The 20,152-nt window shown below is 41.0% G+C and overlaps 1 protein-coding gene across 3 annotated transcripts; it reads right to left on the bottom strand.

The window, feature by feature from the left end:
• Positions 1–1,943: 1,943 nt before the first annotated feature.
• Positions 1,944–15,473, bottom strand: LOC138963761 (methylthioribose kinase-like). 3 transcript variants are annotated; one of them, XM_070335611.1, is made up of 9 exons: positions 15,402–15,473; positions 13,304–13,915; positions 12,151–12,297; positions 9,517–9,646; positions 8,850–9,021; positions 8,240–8,480; positions 6,662–7,043; positions 6,150–6,258; positions 1,944–5,721 (listed from the first exon to the last, which is right to left on the bottom strand). In XM_070335611.1, the coding sequence occupies exons 2-9, from the start codon at positions 13,406–13,408 to the stop codon at positions 5,574–5,576; spliced, it is 1,434 nt and encodes a 477-aa protein (XP_070191712.1). In that variant the 5' UTR covers positions 13,409–13,915; positions 15,402–15,473; the 3' UTR covers positions 1,944–5,573. The 3 variants fall into 3 exon arrangements, with proteins under 3 accessions (XP_070191712.1, XP_070191713.1, XP_070191715.1); XM_070335614.1 differs by having other exon boundaries at positions 5,586–5,721; positions 6,124–6,258; XM_070335612.1 differs by lacking the exon at positions 15,402–15,473 and having other exon boundaries at positions 13,304–13,982.
• Positions 15,474–20,152: the final 4,679 nt, after the last annotated feature.

Genomic DNA, 20,152 nt, shown 5'->3' with positions numbered 1-20,152 from the left:
GATTATTATTTCCGTGTAAATTACAATGACAGGCTTGTATTTGGGAAGTTAATTTCAAATGGACCGATACCATTAGCAAAGGTTTTAATTAAGAACCAGGAAAATGATCGAGAATCTTTTCACAAACAGCAAAGTAACAAACGAACACTTCGCTGAGAAAAAAAAACCTTCCTCATGGTTGATCAAGAAAACACTCTATTTTTGCTAAACCGTACTTTCTGAAAAATGTTTCAAAACGGTTTGTTGAGACTCAAGGAAATGAAGAAGCTTGTGGGGAGTGAGTCAACTCCTTCTCACCCTAATTTAGCAGAGGATGCTGGTGATGGCGACGGGGAAGGTACTTCGGATACAGCAGAACTGGCTGCTCCTCTTCCCGAGAGAGGTGACTGTGGTGGTACTTACTGCCAGACTGAAACCTATGACAATTTTGCCTGGATTTCTAAAGATGAAGAAAAGCAGCTACGGGATGAACTAAACAGGCTGGTGCTAGAAAATCGGGAACTTAAAGACGAACGTGCCAACAAAAAATGACACTTGATTCTTTGAGGGACAATGACGACACTGTACAATATTTTACTGGGATTTCTAATTTCTTTACACGTGTTACATTATTTGATTTTCTTGCACCGCATTTACCAACACACTCGCGCAGAGCACTGACACAGTTTCAAGCTCTCATGCTCACATTCATGCATATACGCCTTAACACACCCCTGCAACACCTGGCATACATCTTTTCTGTGTCAAGAACAACTCCCAGCAAAGTTTTTCACGAGACTGTGCATATCATGTACCACAGACTGCAGCCACTTGTTTTCTGGCCAGACAGGCGAAGTATAAAGACAAGTCTACCGCCACAGTTCCTTCCCTATCCATGGAACAGAGAAGTGTCCATTATTGACTGTTTTGAAATATATTCATGAGAGACCCTCCAGTGTTGATGCTAGTGCACTCACCTGGTCAAACTACAAGCACAACAATACAATTAAATATCTAATATCAATTACACCTCAAGATCATATTTCTTTTTTTTTCTAAAGGGTGGGGTGGGCGAACAAGTGACAAGCACATCACTGCAAATAGTGGGTATGTAGACAATATTGTACAAAATGATGTGATTTTGGCTGACAGGGGATTTGACATTAATGAACTAGTGGCTATGAGAGGTGCACAAGTGAAAATCCCTGCCTTTTCAAGAGGGAAGAGTCAGCTTACAGCTTATGAGATAGTCAACACGCAAACTAGCTAATCTGAGAATTCATGTTGAGCGAGTTATCGGTATTCTTTGTGGAAAGTACAAAATTCTGAACTCTGATATTCCGACTGATCTTTTGTTTGCAAGAGAAGGAGAAGAAGTGGTAACACTGGACAAAATAGTCACTGTATCATCTGGGCTTGTCAATGTTTGCACTGGTATCATGTGATTCTTGCTGTGACGCTGCATAAGCACAGCCTAGTGAACTGAAGGCATTGTTTAGATAATATGTTAATTAAACTGTGGTGTATTGTATCTGATTCTGATTCAGGTGTCTCACATGAGCAGTAGCAATAGTCTTTCTGTTATGTTTTCACTGGATGGAATCTTGAATTTAAAGATGAAGGAATTGTTTGGAGAATGTGTTAATTAAACTGTGGTGTATTGTATCTTATTCTGATTCAGGTGTCTCACATGAGCAGACCGTCGCGATATAACCTTGAATGGTTGAAAACGACGTTAAACACCAAATAAAGAAAGAACATGAGCAGTAGCAACAGTTTTTTCTGTTGTCATGTTTTCACTGGATGGAATCTTGAATTTGAATATGTGTATATGATCTGACCTGCTGCTATTTCCTTCCAATTCAAGAGCAGATTTCACTCTTTCTATCACACACACACACACACACACACACACACACACACACACACACACACACACACACACACACACACACACATTTTTTTTTTACGAGAATTTATATCGCGCACATATCTCACCACACAAGGCGACTCAAGGCGCATGTTACCTATTAGTATTAATGCCACATTAACATACACTTTGAAATCATTTTGCATAAATGTGACATGTATTGACACAACTGACAAAGGTTGAATTATGCTGATTAACCTCAAAATAGCTCTACACAGGAAAAAAGATAAGGAGCATTGCAAAATTAAATGGCATACACTTGAAATGCGAGCACACATTTAAACTACCAATAGCATGCAACTGCAAGCAACACTGAACATACCACTACCAGTATTGCAGGTATGAAGCCAAAGTGAAGAGAAGAACACTGTCAGTAAATGTTCAAAATTGAAATAACATACACTCTTCAAAAAAAGTTAAGGATCGGTTGAAAAAACGGATCTAATTATAAAAAATTGTCAAACAATTAAACATCGACATAATAATTAAAAGAATAATGTGTTTGAATTAACAAATGAACAATCAGTCTTGACCTAGAATTTTGTTTGGCAGGCAGAGTTATTTCCCTTTGTGGGACTTCTCAAAAGCTTCTGCATTTTGGAAGAAAAATGGTGTTTTTTATAGCCCCATGAAATTTGCGGAACGCATGCCAGGGCAAAAGGTTGTGATGCACGTGCTACAACAGGGTCCTGGCTATTAACATCGCACTCAACATGTGAGGTGGCAACGTCAGCAGTGGGCTCAGATGTTGTTTACAGATGAGTCCCGCTTTTGCTTGGAAGCTGCTGATGGTCGCATCCGAGTGTGGAGGCGTCGCGGAGAGCGCTTCGCAGAAGGCGCTGTTCTGGAACGACAGCGTTTTGGCGGAGGCTCTGTGATGGTCTGGGGAGGGATGAGCACACGTCTAAGGACACCTCTGTACCATGTAGTGGGCAACTTGACCGGTGTCCGCTATCAGAATGAGATCTTGCAACCCCTGGTCGTTCCAGCCCTCGTGCGATTCTTCAGGATGACAACGCCCCTCCCGATCGCTCTGCAGCTGTAAACACCTTCATCCAGCAAGCCAGGGTCAACAGGATGCTGTGGCCAGCCAACAGCCCGGACCTGAACCCCATAGAGCACATGTGGGACGAGCTTTGTCGTCAGGTACAGCAACATCACCCTCCTCCTGCCAATCTGGGTCAACTGCTGCAATGGCTCCAGCAGGAGTGGAATGGAGATCCCAGAGCATTCATATGCAACCTGATCCACTCTATGCGCCAACGATGTGTTGAATGCCTGGCACACAACGGAGGGCACACGCGTTATTGACACTGATTCACATTTTTGTGAATTCCATTTTCGAGGGTTGTCACGTTTGACACACTCTGGCTAAATTGTCGCTGCCGCGTTCGATATTTGCTTTTTTTGTCATTACTCCTTGGTTGTTCAATTACATAATTTTTAAAAAAATGAAAGAATTCGGTCTTATCTGTTTTGTGTGGCGTGCTTGTAAAAAAGTGATCCTTAACTTTTTTTTGAAGAGTGTATACTGTGGGCATGTGAGTCATTAACTATTCATTATGATAAATAGACCTGTGCGCTTTTTTTGCAGAAATAAATGTGTTCAATTTTGTTGTCATCAAAACAGAACTAGTTGATAATAGAAACTAACTTTCAGTTCCACTGCCAATTGAAACACTGTACAGACAACGCCGCTTACCTCGAACTCGCTTACCTCGATTTTTCGGATATGTCGAATGGAACTATTGGTCCCGGCCAGCAGCCTTCTTTTTATCACTAAAATTCCTTCACTTACCTCGACTTTGGATAGCTCGATTTTTTGCTTAGTTCGATTTTATGCCCAGGTCCCACCTTATTTTGATCACATCGGTTAGCTCGATCTCCCAATTTTGCGGCCTTCACAGACTTTTTTTCCATATGACGTCAAACGAGAAGTGACGCACGAATGTAAACGTCATAAGATTATGTTACCCCAAAGAGATGAGGAAATCTTTCGCAAAGAAAACATGGAAAATAGTTCCCGCCAAAAAAGTCGCTAAACCAATCAAATTGCCAGTTCGTCACATAAATGTGTGTGTGTGTGTGTGTGTGTGTGTGTGTGTGTGTGTGTGTGTGTGTGTGTGTGTGTGTGTGTGTGTGTGTGTGTGTGTGTGCATGTATATGTGTATGCATACAAGTCGCGTAGGGACATACAAAACGGGTACAGCTAGTATATTATACAGTATTATTATGAGTTATTTCTAATATGCTGACTGTTAGCAAATGATAACAGACATGTCGAGAAAAAAGATATCAAGCATGAGCCCAGAAAACAATGGTTTGAATTCTGCTTTTGTTTCAGTCTTCTCACTCACAGATCCAACAAGTGAAATCCCAATTTTGAGTACCCCCAGACTCTCTGCAGTTTCTTTCCCCAGAAGTGAAACTCCCTTTCCGTCTATAACGACAAACTGTGCCTTGCATACCTTCTCAGAGAAATGTTGCAATGAAATGTCAGCCTCAAATGAACCTAGAATCTTCAATGGCGTGTCACTACCATAAGCGTACAGCTGTTTGCCTGTAGTGTTTGCATGCGATCTGCATTTGATGTGCTTCTGTTTCATGTTTTCCCATGTGCTTTGTCTACTATGTTGCTGCTAGCTCCAGAATCCACTACAAATGATGTCTGAACTCCCCCTACAACATCAACGACAGCAAGTGACTTTTTCCCGTCTACTGTAAATGCACAAACATCATCATCATCAACATGCACAACATTGCAAGCACCATCATTCTCACTGACAGTGTTCACTCTCCCACTATTGCATACCAAAGCAAAATGGTTCAATTTCTTGCACTTTGCACAGCGTTTCCTTTTGGCAGGGCATGTCATGTCTTTGGCATAATGTCCTGATTTGCCACAGCAGTAACACAGTTTATTGTCAGTACTAGATCTAACTTCACGGGGTTTCTTGTCTTTCTGGTCACCTTTAGCACCTCCATGATGAGTAGATTCAGAATGAGTTTGCCAACGTCTGTTGTTGTTTCCTCTTCCTCTCCTGGACACAACACCAACCAGTTCTTGACCAGGTTCAGAATCAGTGTCCGTCATCATCTTCAACTGCCTCGCTGCTGCTTCATGCGCACGCGCAATATCCAAAAGTTGGTTCACGGTCAAAGTTCCTTTCTCCAGATACTTTGACTTGAGCCTTTTGTCTCGACACTTGTCGATCACTTTATCCCTGATGTTTTCATATTTTTATATTTTCCTAAAGAGTTTGTTATGCTCTATCCAGTGTTGAAAACCGTTTTAGAAAAGAGCAAAAACTGTTTGAGTTATTAGCCTGTGACTAAGGTGACCCTCACACTGTTACCAGACACTCCCCGCTCGAGGTGACATGCGACTCATTTCGTGGTGGAGGGTCACATTTGATTGAAAGATAACATTGATCAACATTGTATTCACGTAAAGTAAAAAAGGGAGAGAGAAAAAATTGCGTGTATTTGCGCATGATTGCATGCCCATATGCGTGCCCATCCCTGCACACACACACTTTTTAGAGTCTTATTCTTCGGGAAAAAAATTACCCTTCGGATCGAGTTTTCTATAGTTCACTTGAAAGAGGAACAAATCTTGCCATACAAGAGCGCCAGACACATGAACAATAACGGTGCAGACAGGCTACACAGAAGACGTCGCAAGCCTGATGACGTCATCCACGGTTTTGACGCTGTCAAGATTTCTCAGAATGGTCATTGCTGACGTCACACCGTCCACCTGCGCCTGCGCACTCTCGTCCATGAAGTCAAAATGAGACGGCCCTATGATGCTGAAAAAAGTATTTGAGGCTACTATTACCCAACATTGGTCAAAGCTTGAATGACAGGTTCTTTGGTTGGATTTCTCTCTCCGCTCTTGTTTTATTCTTGATTAGTTTAATACAAAAAGAATTTGAATCAGTCTGTCTGTCTGTCTGTCTGTCTGTCTGTCTGTCTGTCTGTCTGTCTGTCTGTCTGTCTGTCTGTCTGTCTCTCTCTCTCTCTCTCTCTCTCTCTCTCTCTCTCTCTCTCTCTCTCTCTCTCTCTGAAAGCGTTAATATAAACCTATTTTTCAACCCCCCCTCTAAAACACACACACACACACACACACACACACACACACACACACACACACACACACACACACACACACACAGACACACAGACACACACACACACACACTGACACACACACACACACACGTAGACTGGATCTCACCAGCTCAGCAATTCACAAGCGGCAAATGCAGCAATGTCCTTGATCATCCTCTCGCTGAATGCTTCATCCTGATGTAGCCTTTCTCTGATGTGACTAACATATTCCTCCACTGAAATAGAATCAAAATGGATCAATTTGAACTTGTATATCTTTTATTGTTCATGTCTATTTTATGATTAACCGCCTGTTATATTGAACTTTTTTTTAAATGTGTCATAAACATGCGTCAGGAGTTTCTAGTGTGCATTTCTTGTTATTCTAAACGGATTGCCAAATAGTCTTTTTGCAAAACCCCGTTAATGTTTCAAAGGAGAACCCCCTGTAAAACTTCACACATTCTAAGATAGTAATGGCAGAGACTTACAAAAGTATTCTTAAATTACATATGACTTTTGGGGGTGGTTGTTGCTGTTGCTGTTGTTGCTGTTGTTGTTGTTGTTGTTGTTGTTGTTGTTATTGTTATTGTTGGTGGCGGAGGTGTTGGTGGTGGTAGTGGTGGTTTGTATACTCACCCACCGACGCGCACATGTTCGCAACAGCCTGCGCTCGTTCATTCTCCTTCTCTTTCTCCTTCTCCCTGTCAGCACAGAGCAACCCTTCCACAGGCCTTCCAGCCTTCTCATCTTCCACTTCCCTTCCACTTTCGTCTTCCACATTTCCAGAAACTCCATAACTAAGCTTTTCTCCCTCTCCATTCTTGCCAAGAAGTCGGCTGCTTTGAAGCGAATGGTTTTTCGTATCACAGTGACCTTGAAAACTTGTTGCAGCCTTGACCTCATTGTCGAGAGAGTGTGGCACGTGCTTATGGTGGTAGTACAGCAGTAAGAACGTTGCTAGGAGAAGACCCATGTCGTAGGCGCACGGACCTACGCGTGCAAACTCCAAGTCCACCATCTTAACAACAACAACGAGACAAGGACAGATGTACAAAATGTACATTAGACACAAAATGCGTGTATACCATCGTCACAACAACTTAAGAGATAGAAAATAACAAGAAATTCCTCCGAGGTAGGAAAAACACCCCCGTCCTTACCATTCTCACTGCCACCAACTGAGAAGGTATGTCCCTCTATAAGTCCTTGTAGAATCCTATACACACCAATAACTCCCTAACCGTGTGTTTGACTGGTCCCAATTTTTGTAAGGACCGTCTCAGGAATGTATAGAACCTGTTCACCAAGTTTGGTGACGATCGGTCCGTTCATTCTTGAGATCTATATGCGAACACAAACAAACAAACAAACACATCGACCGAATCCTATACACACCAAACAATAACTCCCTAACCGTGTGTTTGACTGGTCCCAATTTTTGTAAGGACCGTCTCAGGAATGTATAGAACCTGTTGACCAAGTTTGGTGACGATCGGTCCGTTCATTCTTGAGATCTATATGCGAACACAAACAAACAAACACACACATGGAGCGAATCCCAAACACACCCCTATACCGGGGGTGTAATTATCTATTTTTTCAAAATCAAAAATCAAGAAAGGTAAGTTTTTGGAACGTTTGTTATTGACAACACAATACGTTACATTCATACATTCTTCCATCCAGCGGTCTTCCAAGTGCACAAAATGATCTATTATGTATTATTATTTATTATTCATCTATTATGTATTATTATTTATTGTTCATCTATTATGTATTATTATTTATTATTCATCTATTATGTATTATTATTTATTAGTCATCTATTATGTATTATTATTTATTATTCATCTATTATGTATTATTATTTATTATTCATCTATTATGTATTATTATTTATTATTCATCTGTTCATTAAAATTGTCTATCTCAACGTTTAAGAAAATATAGTTTCGTTTGTGTCTTCATGTAAGGGATAATATTGTTGTCGTTATTTATACAGGTAAACGTACGCATGCTATTGCTCGTAAGGTGCAGTGTACGTCCCGTTAACAGATCTTGTGTAAGGCATTGCCTATTAACTATGGTCTGCAACAAAGGACAGATGGGACAGTCATTTCATCAACGGTACAAAAAAAGAAAGGAAGAGAGAAAGACAGAAAAGAAAATAAGGGAAGAAAAAACCTCTGCACTGAACATCTTTCGGGTTTCTACCTTGAATTTGCCGTCCTTGACAATGACCGAATCTATGTGAAGGTCACCATGGATAAGACATTCCTTGACCTTGACAAAATTGTTCTTGACCTTCTTCACCGTTGCCATGACATTGACGTCGTCGTAAAGGTCACGAAGGAGTGGATTGACTTCCGGGGCACATCTCTTTCCGGGATCACGAGGGTCAAATGGTCTTTCGTAGTGAAAGACCCGGATGAGACTGACCATGGAATCAAGAGTACTGTTGAAGACAAAAAGCACGGTCATTGGCTTACTTCCGAATGACAGTGTGATTGACGGAAAACAGGATAGACGAGAATATAGGCTTATTTCCCCTATGTATGCAAGGCTATACACACAAGCCCTCTGGGTGGGTCTTTTTCTTTCTTTACTTGTTGTTCTTGCTGTTTTTAATTTTCCTGCTAATGTTCTGGTGGCTTAAACAGATACAGTGATATAAATGTATATGAATATTTTTTTATGCAGGTAAGTTTTATACATAATATGTAATCTTTTTTTCTGCGGATTTTTTATTTGTAGCTTTGTTTTTGTTTTTACCTTTCCGTCCCAGTTTTCAAAGAATTCAAAGAAATACCACACTAAGACTCACGGAATGTCCTCAAGAAGTTGTTGCATTCCATCGTGGCCTACGTTCAACACATGCGTGGCTGAGTGGATTTCTGATAGAGTTCTGCCGAATGTCCTTGCACCAGACTCGCTGTTACCTCCCTTGAGAATCTCTTCTGTCAAAGACCGGAAACCTGACAATTCCTTGGTGCACACTAAAACATAGAAGAATATTTGATGAGATCATCTGAAACGTGTCCGTAGATTATTTAAAGACATATTTTTCGTTCAAGTACATCTACCTAATGTTTGTGGGTGCGCTGCGACTGTGCTAGTGTTCTCTCTCTCTCTCTCTCTCTCTCTCTCTCTCTCTCTCTCTCTCTCTCTCTCTCTCTCTCTCTCTCTCTCTCTCTCTCTCTCTCTCTCTCTCTCTCTCTCTCTCTCTCTCTCTCTCCCCTCTCTCTCTCTCTCTCTCTCTCTCTCTCTCTCTCTCTCTCTCTCTCTCTCTCTCTCTCTGTCTCTCTCTCTCTCTCTCGGAGGCTATGCGAGTTTGTGAGTGTGAGCGTGCGTGGGGTTCGTCAGTCTGTCTGTCGACTGAGTTTGTCTGTCTTTCTGTCTGTCTACCTGTCTGTACTGTCTGCACCATGATGTGTATGTGTCAATGTCTTGGTAAGTGTGTACGAATCCAAACCCTATTCATCCCTTCTTACAAGTGAGAGAGGCCTTGTCATAGAACAGTGGTAAAGGGACACAACCGTCCACGATCTGTTGGAAACGGCGGAGAGCACGGAACTCATTCTCTCCCCTTTCCACAGGAGCTTGTAGCGTTAACCCCGGACACTACAGCAGACAGAAGAAAATGTAACACCTCACAGTAAGTATTCTGCAGAATTGTTTTTGAATAAAACACATGTATAAAACTGTTTTTCTCGAATTGCATGGTCGATGGCCATCCTGAACTCAGGTCAAAATGAGTTCGGCTCATTCTCTCCCTGACCGGACGCTACAGTCCTCCGCGAATCTATCAAAACAAAAATACAGAGTTATCTCCCATATGGTTTTCGCGAGCACTGATCTAAATTTGAGATCAGTGTTCGCGAGACAAAAATGATTGCAGATTGGCCGACTTCGACAGTGATCTCCGTTCTGTTCTTGTCACAAAGATGTGAGTAGCATAATTGTGATGTGAACAACGTCGTGATTTTAACCTCCCTAAATGTTGTAGCGCGAGGCGTAGAGACTGGAGAGCGTTATTCACGTGTTTTGTGCGTTCCACGCAAAACTGGCTTTAGTTTGACATGAGTTGTGTTTATGAGAACTGTAGCTGGTCTGGGGTAAATAACGTCACAGCGTTCGAGATTTTCAACCGGGAAGGTTGTCGGCGCGTGTCGGTCTTGTTCTGGGAACAAGTACTCTTTCAAGAGACGGGTCTCTTAAGGTAAATGATTTAGTATGTTGTATATTAGTGACGTTGGAATACATAGCTGGAGTGTAAAGGTTAGTGTATACAAAAGGCACTAAATCTTAGTGTGAAGCTTTGAGAGAATTCTTGATGTAATTGTATCACGGTTTTTCATGGGGAATTTCTTGAACATAAATGTTACGCATTTATGTTATGTTTAAGACGGTGATGCTTTGTATGGTAGTGTTATTCATAGATTAAGTATTAGTTTGGATATTGAATGTGGACGGAATGTGAACGTAGAATGAACGAGAATGTATGAGTTGGTACATGAACGTTTGGAAGAAGAGATGGTTTTAGAGAATGTTGTATTAAGACTTGGTTAAATTCTTTAGGAGTTTCCATGAGGGTTTTCCATGGCGTGTACAAGGGAGGGACCTTACACGGAAGAGCGCGGGACGATGGTGGCGAGCAAGGGACCACATCGGCGCAGGATGACTAGACGAAGGAGTCTTCATCGTTACCGGTCGTAGCTGACGACGGTTGCTTTCGCTAATGGCGGAAGGGTTTCTCGGGGAGAAACGTGAAAGGTGTGTGTTGGCATCTACAGTGAGAGTTTTTGGGAATTCATTATTCTACGAGGATTCAGCGACACAAGGAAGTGAAACTGGCGACATGCAGTGAGCCGTGATTCGAACTCGTGAGTGTCTGTCAGTACCTTCTTGTGTGCGTTAATCTATATTTGAGAAAGTATAATATGTATTTACAGGCAGTGAGTGAAAGCTAAAAGATTGTGCGAACTGTGTGTCGAAAAGTTGATTCGTATTGATGTATTTGAAGTGAAGAAGTATGTTGTTTTTGGTTGAGAAAATAATGAGCCTGTATCCTCCCAAATTCTGTTGTTGAAGTGTTTGGTGTGAAAAGGGTAGAGACAGTGCAATAGGGCAGAACACGTACATATGAAAGTAAGTTCATTTATTTCACATGCAAACCACTTTATGACAGTTCTTCACAGTTATGATAAAGACATCGTTCTAAGGTCAAAACAAGTCAAATTTTGGGACTGCTGCCGGAAGGAGACCGTAATATATGATTTCATCACTGTCAACTGGTTACAGAAAAAATCGTCTGCTCAAGTGAACGCCAAAACCAAACGGTTGATTATCACGTGACACTTTTGCCATATTTAGAGTTGTTTGCACAGTAAATACCCGCGAAAGATAGCTCGCTTGAAACTGTTTTACATATCAATTCCTTTGTAATTTAAAAATTACAAAACACCATGAAAAATCATTATCGACGATCGCGAATCTGCTTATATCAATAATACATTACAAAAAGCTCTAAATATGTATAAAAAAAAACTCAAGGCATCCTGTCAGGGAGAGAATGAGCCGAACTCATTTTGACCTGAGTTCAGGATGGGTCGATGGCAGCCAAATTATTCACTCACATTTAAATAATTCGTTACTTTTCAAGAACTAAACACGATTAAGTTAATACCGTACTCTTGTTCTTGATCAACCGGAGAGTTAATCTTTCCTCTGCCATTCGCTCGTAGAAGAGGCTTATTGAACTTTCAAACCGTTCACTAAAACTCAACAAGTTAAGTGTCGATAAGCCACACTAATTTTTAGCATGTTAAAGCTACTTCATATTTTTAAATAAAATGAACAGAAATTAGTTGATTATCAATTAACTATCATTTAGTGGTCAGTAATGAATTAGTAATGATAAGTAATTGATAGTTAAATAAAGTTTACAATGACGACTGAACAACGAATTTCGGCAGCCTTCTATCCATCTGCTACCTTTATCAACAATTATTCAATCAGCCATAATCGGTATTTGAACCTAGGGTCAACCTAGAGGTCAACCTAGGGTCAACCTAGTGGTCAACCTAGTGGTCAACCTAGTGGTCAGATCGAATGATTTGTGTTACCTGCATGCATGGTGGTGCCAGCTTGAGAATGAAGCCTGAATGGGGATTCCGTTTCATTCTTATGCGAATCACGTGGTTCATGTAACTGTCGGAAAAGCGTTGAGTTGTTACATCTTCCGGTTTTGGTCGCAGATCAGTCTGGTAACTCTGGCGAGAGAAAATGTACAGTATTTATAGAATTATCTCCCTTCGTTATCGCTGTGGTTATAGCTTCGGTAAAACTGAAAAAAGTTTATCGACCTCATTTAACTCGCTCGCTCTGTCAATAGTAAGACGGATAATTACGTCCCTTGAACATTAGAAAAGGGGCATCTGTGTGTTTAACTTCATTTAGCCTACATTTTTTTCATTGGTTTATGTATCTCAAATAATATTTCATGAACATAATTATGTTACTGTTGTACGACTTTAGCCGACACAGCTTTGCAAATAATGACTGCTCCCTCAAAATAATGACTACTCCTTACGATTAATAACTATTCCCTCGAAAAAGTTGCTACCGCTAAACTGTCAAATGGATACGCAAGTAGATTGTTATTTAGGCCGGTTCTTTAATAAACAGTTACTGACTTAAATTGATTCCTTTCATCACCTACAACGTACAGTGGCAGTAGTATATCGGCCCAATCATCATCATCACCGTCATCGTAGGCAGTCTTTGTCGTCAGCATCACCGTCATCATCGCTGCCGCAGTCGTCATCGTCATCGTCGTTGTCCTCGTCGTTGTCGTCGTCAAGTTCATCATCGTCATCGTCATCACCATGATCATCACAACCATCACCGCCACCATCATGATCATAGTTAAGATTTCACGGGTATTAATGGCTCCGAGGAGCAATAATCTTCTTGCAATAGTGCAGCTCAGCACTACGCATAAGGCCAAACAAAAATATATGTTGTTTTAGGGTAACTTGACCAAAAAAGATAGGGTCGGTAGGTTGGCTTTTTTTCGATTTTAAAGGAGGTTACTTCCCTTAGTCTCGGTATGGTTCGCAAAATGTGCCAAACGTTTGGTGGTTTTTTTTTATGAGAAATGAAAACAAAAGTGTTAAGGTCGGCGGGAAAAAATAGGGTCGGTCGGGTTACCCTAATACCCTAATCCAAATTTGTTTTGTTTGTTTAGCCTAACTGTAACCACCATAGCAAACTTACCCCCATCGGTCCGTCTTGCAACTTGCAGTGTTGACAGAACGTGGTCACCATTGCACGAACTGTTTCATCACCCAGGCCACAGTCCTGCCACAAACAACACTCCATCCTTCTCAACTTGTTGATGTCGTTGATGTTGTTGTTGTCGTCGTTGTGGTACAGTGGTACAGTGGTACAGTGGTACCAGTAATGTGAGGCCCCTCTGATGAGAGGACACCACCCTTGAAAGGACACCTTATGTTGTTCTTTTGTCTTTTATCGTGAACAAAAAATACCTGTCGTGACAGGCCACCTGCAATATAGGGACATTTATGGTTGGTTGGTTCCAATAGCGCCCGTTCATCACACGTACCACTGTACGATTGTATCGCCAACTTTCTTTCTGGTGATCTTCAGTGTTCGATGTTTGATTTTGTCATCTGTGTTGTCACCTCTGGCCGAGCTGTTCCGTCATTAAGTTCTCAATCCTTCCAGAGACCCGAATCTGTTCATGTCGTTGTGCAGTCGCTGGTCGGTTCTGGTTGCCGTAGTTCCTGGTATTGACGTTCTTATCTAAGATGTTTTTTGACTCTCTTTTTTGTAAACCGTCAAAGATCATCTTTATGACTTCATTTTCTGAAAGCAAAAGCCTGAATTATACTACCACGCGAGCGTAGTACAAAATATAACATTACGGACAACACTGAACCGAAATAGCGAGAACAAATCGTCCGTTGTGCTACAATTTGCATTGCCGCAATATTCCCTAATGATGTGATATGTTAGCCACTGAAAAATAATAATTGAAACAAACAAAAACTCGTGCAGAAGCAGTCCTACATGCATTCTTCTTACTCTAGACAATAGAGGAATGGCTGCGCCCGTCACGTTATTGCCAGCACACATGACAATACGAATCGAAAACTGATGCACAGTAGGCTTCAGCGAACTGCACTAGTTTCGGTTCTCAGAGCTGTTGATTGAAGGGTTCGTTCGATAACGAAGCGTCCTGTAACGACCTTGTTGTCAACAGGCCATCAAAAGGATGTCAGCTGTTCGATAAAGAAGCTAAGCATTTGTTTACGCTAGTGCCATATGGTCAAGAGTGCCAAAGGGTCAATAGTGCCATAGGGTCAAGAGTGCCATAGGGTCAAGAGTGCCATAGGGTCAAGAGTGCCATAGGGTCAAGAGTGCCATAGGGTCAAGAGTGCCATAGGGTCAAGAGTGTCATAGGGTCAAGAGTGCCATTGGGTCAAGGGGTCTTATGGCTGATGGTGGTTGCATTTTGGTTCTTTTGCGACTATGATCGTTATAATTGTATGCCATTGGGACTACTGAACAATCACAATCAAGTCGCACCGGCACGGTTGGCCTAGTGGTAAGGCGTCCGCCCCGTGATCGGGAGGTCGTGGGTTCGAACCCCGGCCGGTTCATACCTAAGACTTTAAAATTGGCAATCTAGTGGCTGCTCCGCCTGGCGTCTGGCATTATGGGGTTAGTGCTAGGACTGGTTGGTCCGGTGTCAGAATAATGTGACTGGGTGAGACATGAAGCCTGTGCTGCGACTTATATTATGTCTTTTGTGTGGCGCACGTTATATGTCAAAGCAGCACCGCCCTGATATGGCCCTTCGTGGTCGGCTGGGCGTTAAACAAACAAACAAACAAACAAACAAAATCAAGTCGCGTAAAGCGCTATCTAATGACCCCCTGGAAAGAGAGAATGCTTCATGTCCTTTGCCTCTTTAAGGACAACATATGGGTTATATGATTCGAGTTTTACGCCCTCATGGCTTTGGACGAGATAGACAAGTGTATGCGTGTTTAGGTGGTATCAGCAATCTGCACTTATGACAGAATGACCGAGGTCATTTACGTGCCATTGTGGTGACACGGGGGTGGAACATGGCTACCGGTCGTCTCTGGGTCTGCACATAAATGACCCCCTATCAATATATCCTCCTAAAATATAACAACTGCATGACACTGGACGAAATATATCACCATATCTTTCATATAAACATTCATTTTGATCTAACGTAAGTATGTAACTATAGGTGACCGCAAATTTCATCAAAAACAACCTCGCAAATGCAGAAATTACTAGAGAGACATAGGCCTACCTGTCAAAGCCCACAGACGACATACACCGCGACAAAACAGCGAATACAACAAACCTGGCGACACTGAAGCAGAATTGTTGGTATTGTGATCAGCAGAACTGAACTGAAAGTAGGGTAGGCAGAACACCATTCATGTGTTTGCGTTTCCCTTTTGGATATTATACCCGAAGCGCTTCACTTTATTCGTTGGCTTTAGAATATGGGACGACCGTCAACGTTAAGCCCGTAACTTGTATCGATTACAAATGAGGACACTGTGAGTGTGGCAACGTTTGCTACCTGTGCTTATTTTCTTGTCTTCGTTATAGTTCACACTCTGTGACTGACACAAATACTAACCTTAATTCATGTGTTGAAGACATTTTGATATGCTGTTTTGTGTGTGTGTGTGTGTGTGTGTGTGTGTGTGTGTGTGTGTGTGTGTGTGTGTGCGTGTGTGTGTGTGTGAGGGTGTGTGTGTGTGTGTGTGTGTGTGTGTGTGTGTATTTTTCTTGTATGAGCCAGTGTAATCCCTGTTAAGGCGAGGGCTGGTTGTATAAAAGCAAATTTTTTTGCTATAATACCATTACTCTTGTAAATAAAGAATTATCTTTACTTACACACACACACACACACACACACACACACACACACACACACACACACACACACACACACACACACACAAACAGAAAGGTGTTTTCAAGCATTCCACAAAGGTTGCAACTGAAGTTCAGTTCTGTGAAATACGTTTTACTCTGACAAGCACTAAACAACAAGAATGAATCGTTGTCATGAAAATGGTGAATGATCAACTATCACACAGAACAATGAAGAACATCTATCAGATGCTATGACAGCGAAGTTAACATTAAAACGCAGCTTTGACAGGAAAAAGACTTGATGCATATCCAAAGAGTGTGAAATACCTCCTTCAATTTTGAAATCAATTTTTTTTCACAATTCAACTTAGTTAAAACAAGATTTTGTTCTCGTGTAAATAGAACTGCTCACCGTCTCAGATCTAGTCAGACTTGTACATGGGATAAGGCCATCCCTCCACTTGGTCACATACCAACAATGAACGGGATGGGTGCTCTCAGTGTACAGTGGATATTGTTCAAGAATCTAATTCTTAAAAAGGCCATTGGTTGCATTTACGAAATTGATTAATAAAAAAAACTATCACTGTACACAGAGCGCACACAGGCTGTTCATTTTTGGTATGTGACCAGGTGGAGGGATGGTCGTATCGCGTGTTAAAGATCTGAGATGGTCAGCAGAACTTTGATCACGAGAAGGAGTGTGCTCTTAAAATCAAAATGACTTCTAACACTACAGCATGATTATTTGGCTTCTTTGGCAACACAGTCCAACCTGCCATTGCAACCATTTCTCAAAAGCCACCATCTACCCACATCCACCACTCCCAAGGATCACAGTGGATTTTCTTCCATGTCCTGTTAGCAACCTTTCTATAAGGTGGTCCCTAATTGAGCCCAAAGTCGCCTTCGCGAAGTCTCTTTCATCGAAAACTCAGTGCTGTAGCTCCGTGTGGCCAGCTTCGCCAAGTCTCTTTTATCGAAAATTCAGTGCTGTAGCTCCGTGTGGCCAGTATACTTCGTGTAGTCGGACTTTGTCCAGTTAAGGACAGGCTTTAGCGACCACCTGTCTCTAACGACCAAATTTGGTCGGTCACTTTGGTGCTTGTCACAGACAGGTTCGACTGTGCTTTGAAAGCAAACCTGGAAGACTTTAAACATTACGCAGTTTGATCATTGGACTCATTTGGCAGTACTGCAGTTGTGTTTTGGCTCAACGGTGTTCTTTTGAGGTGGGCAATATCCAAACACAGATGAAATTTTTTTTAAACATTAAAAAAAATGCTAGTTTGCAATCATTGTCAGCGTATTTTTTTAAAACCCATCAAATTCTGTGGAAATACATATAAAACAGGAGAGAAAAGCACACAGACATTAATTAACACACACATCTAACCGGCAAACATAAAAAGTCACCAAAACCCTGTAATCAAATCAAGAAGTAATCATTTGACCACCAACTGTGCAAATCAATCAATATTGATCATCACATCACGCAACTGGTTGAACAGAATTAACAATGGGTGAAGGAAATAAAAATTGAAAACAAAATCTTATTCAAGAACATGTCATGACGTGATAGCTAATTCAGCCACACACAAAAATGAACATGCATTTAATAAACAGAAGAAAAAATTCACAAGCTATTCAAGCATTCAAAATAATTCCAAATATATAACCTGCAGTTCTGCAGGAATGTGTCTTAATGTTGCAGTAACATTTGAGAACTGAGCTCTTTCTGGGTCAGGACATTTGCATTTGGCATGAGTTCTTTGCATATAACAAACAGGCAGACAGACAGACAGACAGACAGACAGACACACACACACAACACACACACATGCAAATACACACACACACACACACACACACACACACACACACACCAACAGACAAACAGACCTGACATACAAATAAAAGCAGCTAAAAGTTTTCGAGCAAGCTCTTATCACTTCCATTGCAGCATAGCAGTTTTGAATGCATAAGTATAAAACAGTTTCAAAAAGTGTTCAACAACTTCATAATTAATACAGTATACTGTAATTAATTATCACAATTAAATGATTCTGGGTTTGGATGGAATGGCACATTAAAAAATGTTCAAACATAAAATGGAATGCAAAAGTGAAACAGGCCTGCTGAGTTTTGGGTAGAAATGAAAATCACAGCAAAGAAGTATATATGCACATACTAGCTCTTCTACGATGTCAAGAGTTTATGTCAACTTGTGCATGTTCTTCCAAGTCAAAACGCTGTCCAGACTAGTCCAAATCAGTCAGTTTTGGTGTTTAGAACACGTCAGAAACTCAAGTACCTGTTGATTGTGCAGGTGTACCTTTGCAAGCCACGCTTCAAATTAGAGTGCTGCTGGCTGATTCCCTCACAAAAGTTGCACTTGCATAATTATATGAAAAGCTGCGCAGAAGTAGAAGCAAAGCGAAGTACAAAATAGTAGGTCAGCGGCGAAAACAAACACAACACAAAACTTATTTGTCTCATCATGATTTGGTTGTCTGTCCCCTATAAATCTCATCATGATTTGGTTGTCTGATAAAGACCATTACGTCAACACACTTGCGGATGTTTTGTTTTATCTACAATGAAACGTTCATTCTTTCTTTCTTTATTTGGTGTTTAACGTCGTTTTCAACCATTCAAGGTTATATCGCGACGGGGGAAGGGGGGAGATGGGATAGGGGAAAGGGGGGAGATGGGATAGAGCCACTTGTTAAGTGTTTCTTGTTCACAAAAGCACTAATCAAAAAATTGCTCCAGGGGCTTGCAACGTAGTACAATATATGACCTTACTGGGAGAATGCAAGTTTCCAGTACAAAGGACGTAACATTTCTTACATACTGCTTGACTAAAATCTTTACAAACATTGACTATATTCTATACAAGAACCACTTAACAAGGGTAAAAGGAGAAACAGAACCTGTTAGTCGCCTCTTACGACATGCTGGTTAGCATCGGGTAAATTCTTTCTCGTTCCAACCAATATGGGACTCCCCCCTAACCCGCGGGGGGCAGCAATGAAACGTTCATAACTACCTTTCTTGCTTTTTCATTCCTCAAGTCACTGGCGACATTGCTAATGAAACGGAAATCTGCCTCCTGTTCTAACCCTGAGCAGTCAAACTGATTCATTGTCTCTGTTAGCGGTTATATCTTAATTTAACATTTTATGTTTATTCAGACAACCAAAATTAAGAGCATTCATATCTTTAAAACCCAAAACAGTGAATCTAAGACTGGCAAGAACCTAATCCTCCAACCTTTCATCCCAACCTTTCGTCCCAACCTTTCGTCCCAATCTTAACTACAAGATCATTCATTTGCCACAACGCTAAAGAAATCAAAGGTCTGTTTTAAAAATGATGGAGCAATGATAAATAATCAAAACTCATCATTTTTGTTTCCACAAAAATCACCCAAAAAGAAAGCTAAGAACAAACATAAAACATATACCCAGATAAATTATTCACAACATTTAAGCGATAGCGTATAGAATAGCTAAAAGTATGTACAAATGACTAACAAATTGCCAACGGAATTTCTTAAGTATGGACACTGTATCTGTTGATGGAAGACATATTTCTGGAATGCTATAGAAATGGAGAATGCAGTAATTATTCATAATTTTTTATACAAAACATCAAAGCAATGTCAATTTCACAATGTTCAACAATCAAACATGTTGTAAGTATTCTGTGTAATTGCTTTCGTCAATAATGCCTCCAGAGTTGTTCCTGTCATCAAACTGACCAAGCTATTAAGTAACAAGCAATTGACCATAATTCACAAAACCAGAACAATTTATGCAAAATAATTAATTTTTACATACCTCTTTTTATATTTAGTCAAGTTTTGACTAAATATTTTAACATCGAGGGGGAATCGAAACGAGGGTCGTGGTGTATGTGCGTGTGTGCGTGTGTGCGTGTGTGTGTGTGTGTGTGTAGAGCGATTCAGACTAAACTACTGGACCGATCTTTATGAAATTTGACATGAGAGTTCCTGGGTATGAAATCCCCATACGTTTTTTTCATTTTTTTGATAAATGTCTTTGATGACGTCATATCCGGCTTTTCGTGAAAGTTGAGGCGGCACTGTCACGCCCTCATTTTTCAACCAAATTGGTTGAAATTTTGGTCAAGTAATCTTCGACG

The sequence above is a fragment of the Littorina saxatilis genome, linkage group LG4 (assembly GCF_037325665.1).
Source record: "Littorina saxatilis isolate snail1 linkage group LG4, US_GU_Lsax_2.0, whole genome shotgun sequence".
Taxonomy (NCBI): domain Eukaryota; kingdom Metazoa; phylum Mollusca; class Gastropoda; order Littorinimorpha; family Littorinidae; genus Littorina; species Littorina saxatilis.
Note: the sequence above shows the minus strand (reverse complement) of the source record. Positions and strands in the feature narration are given on the sequence as shown.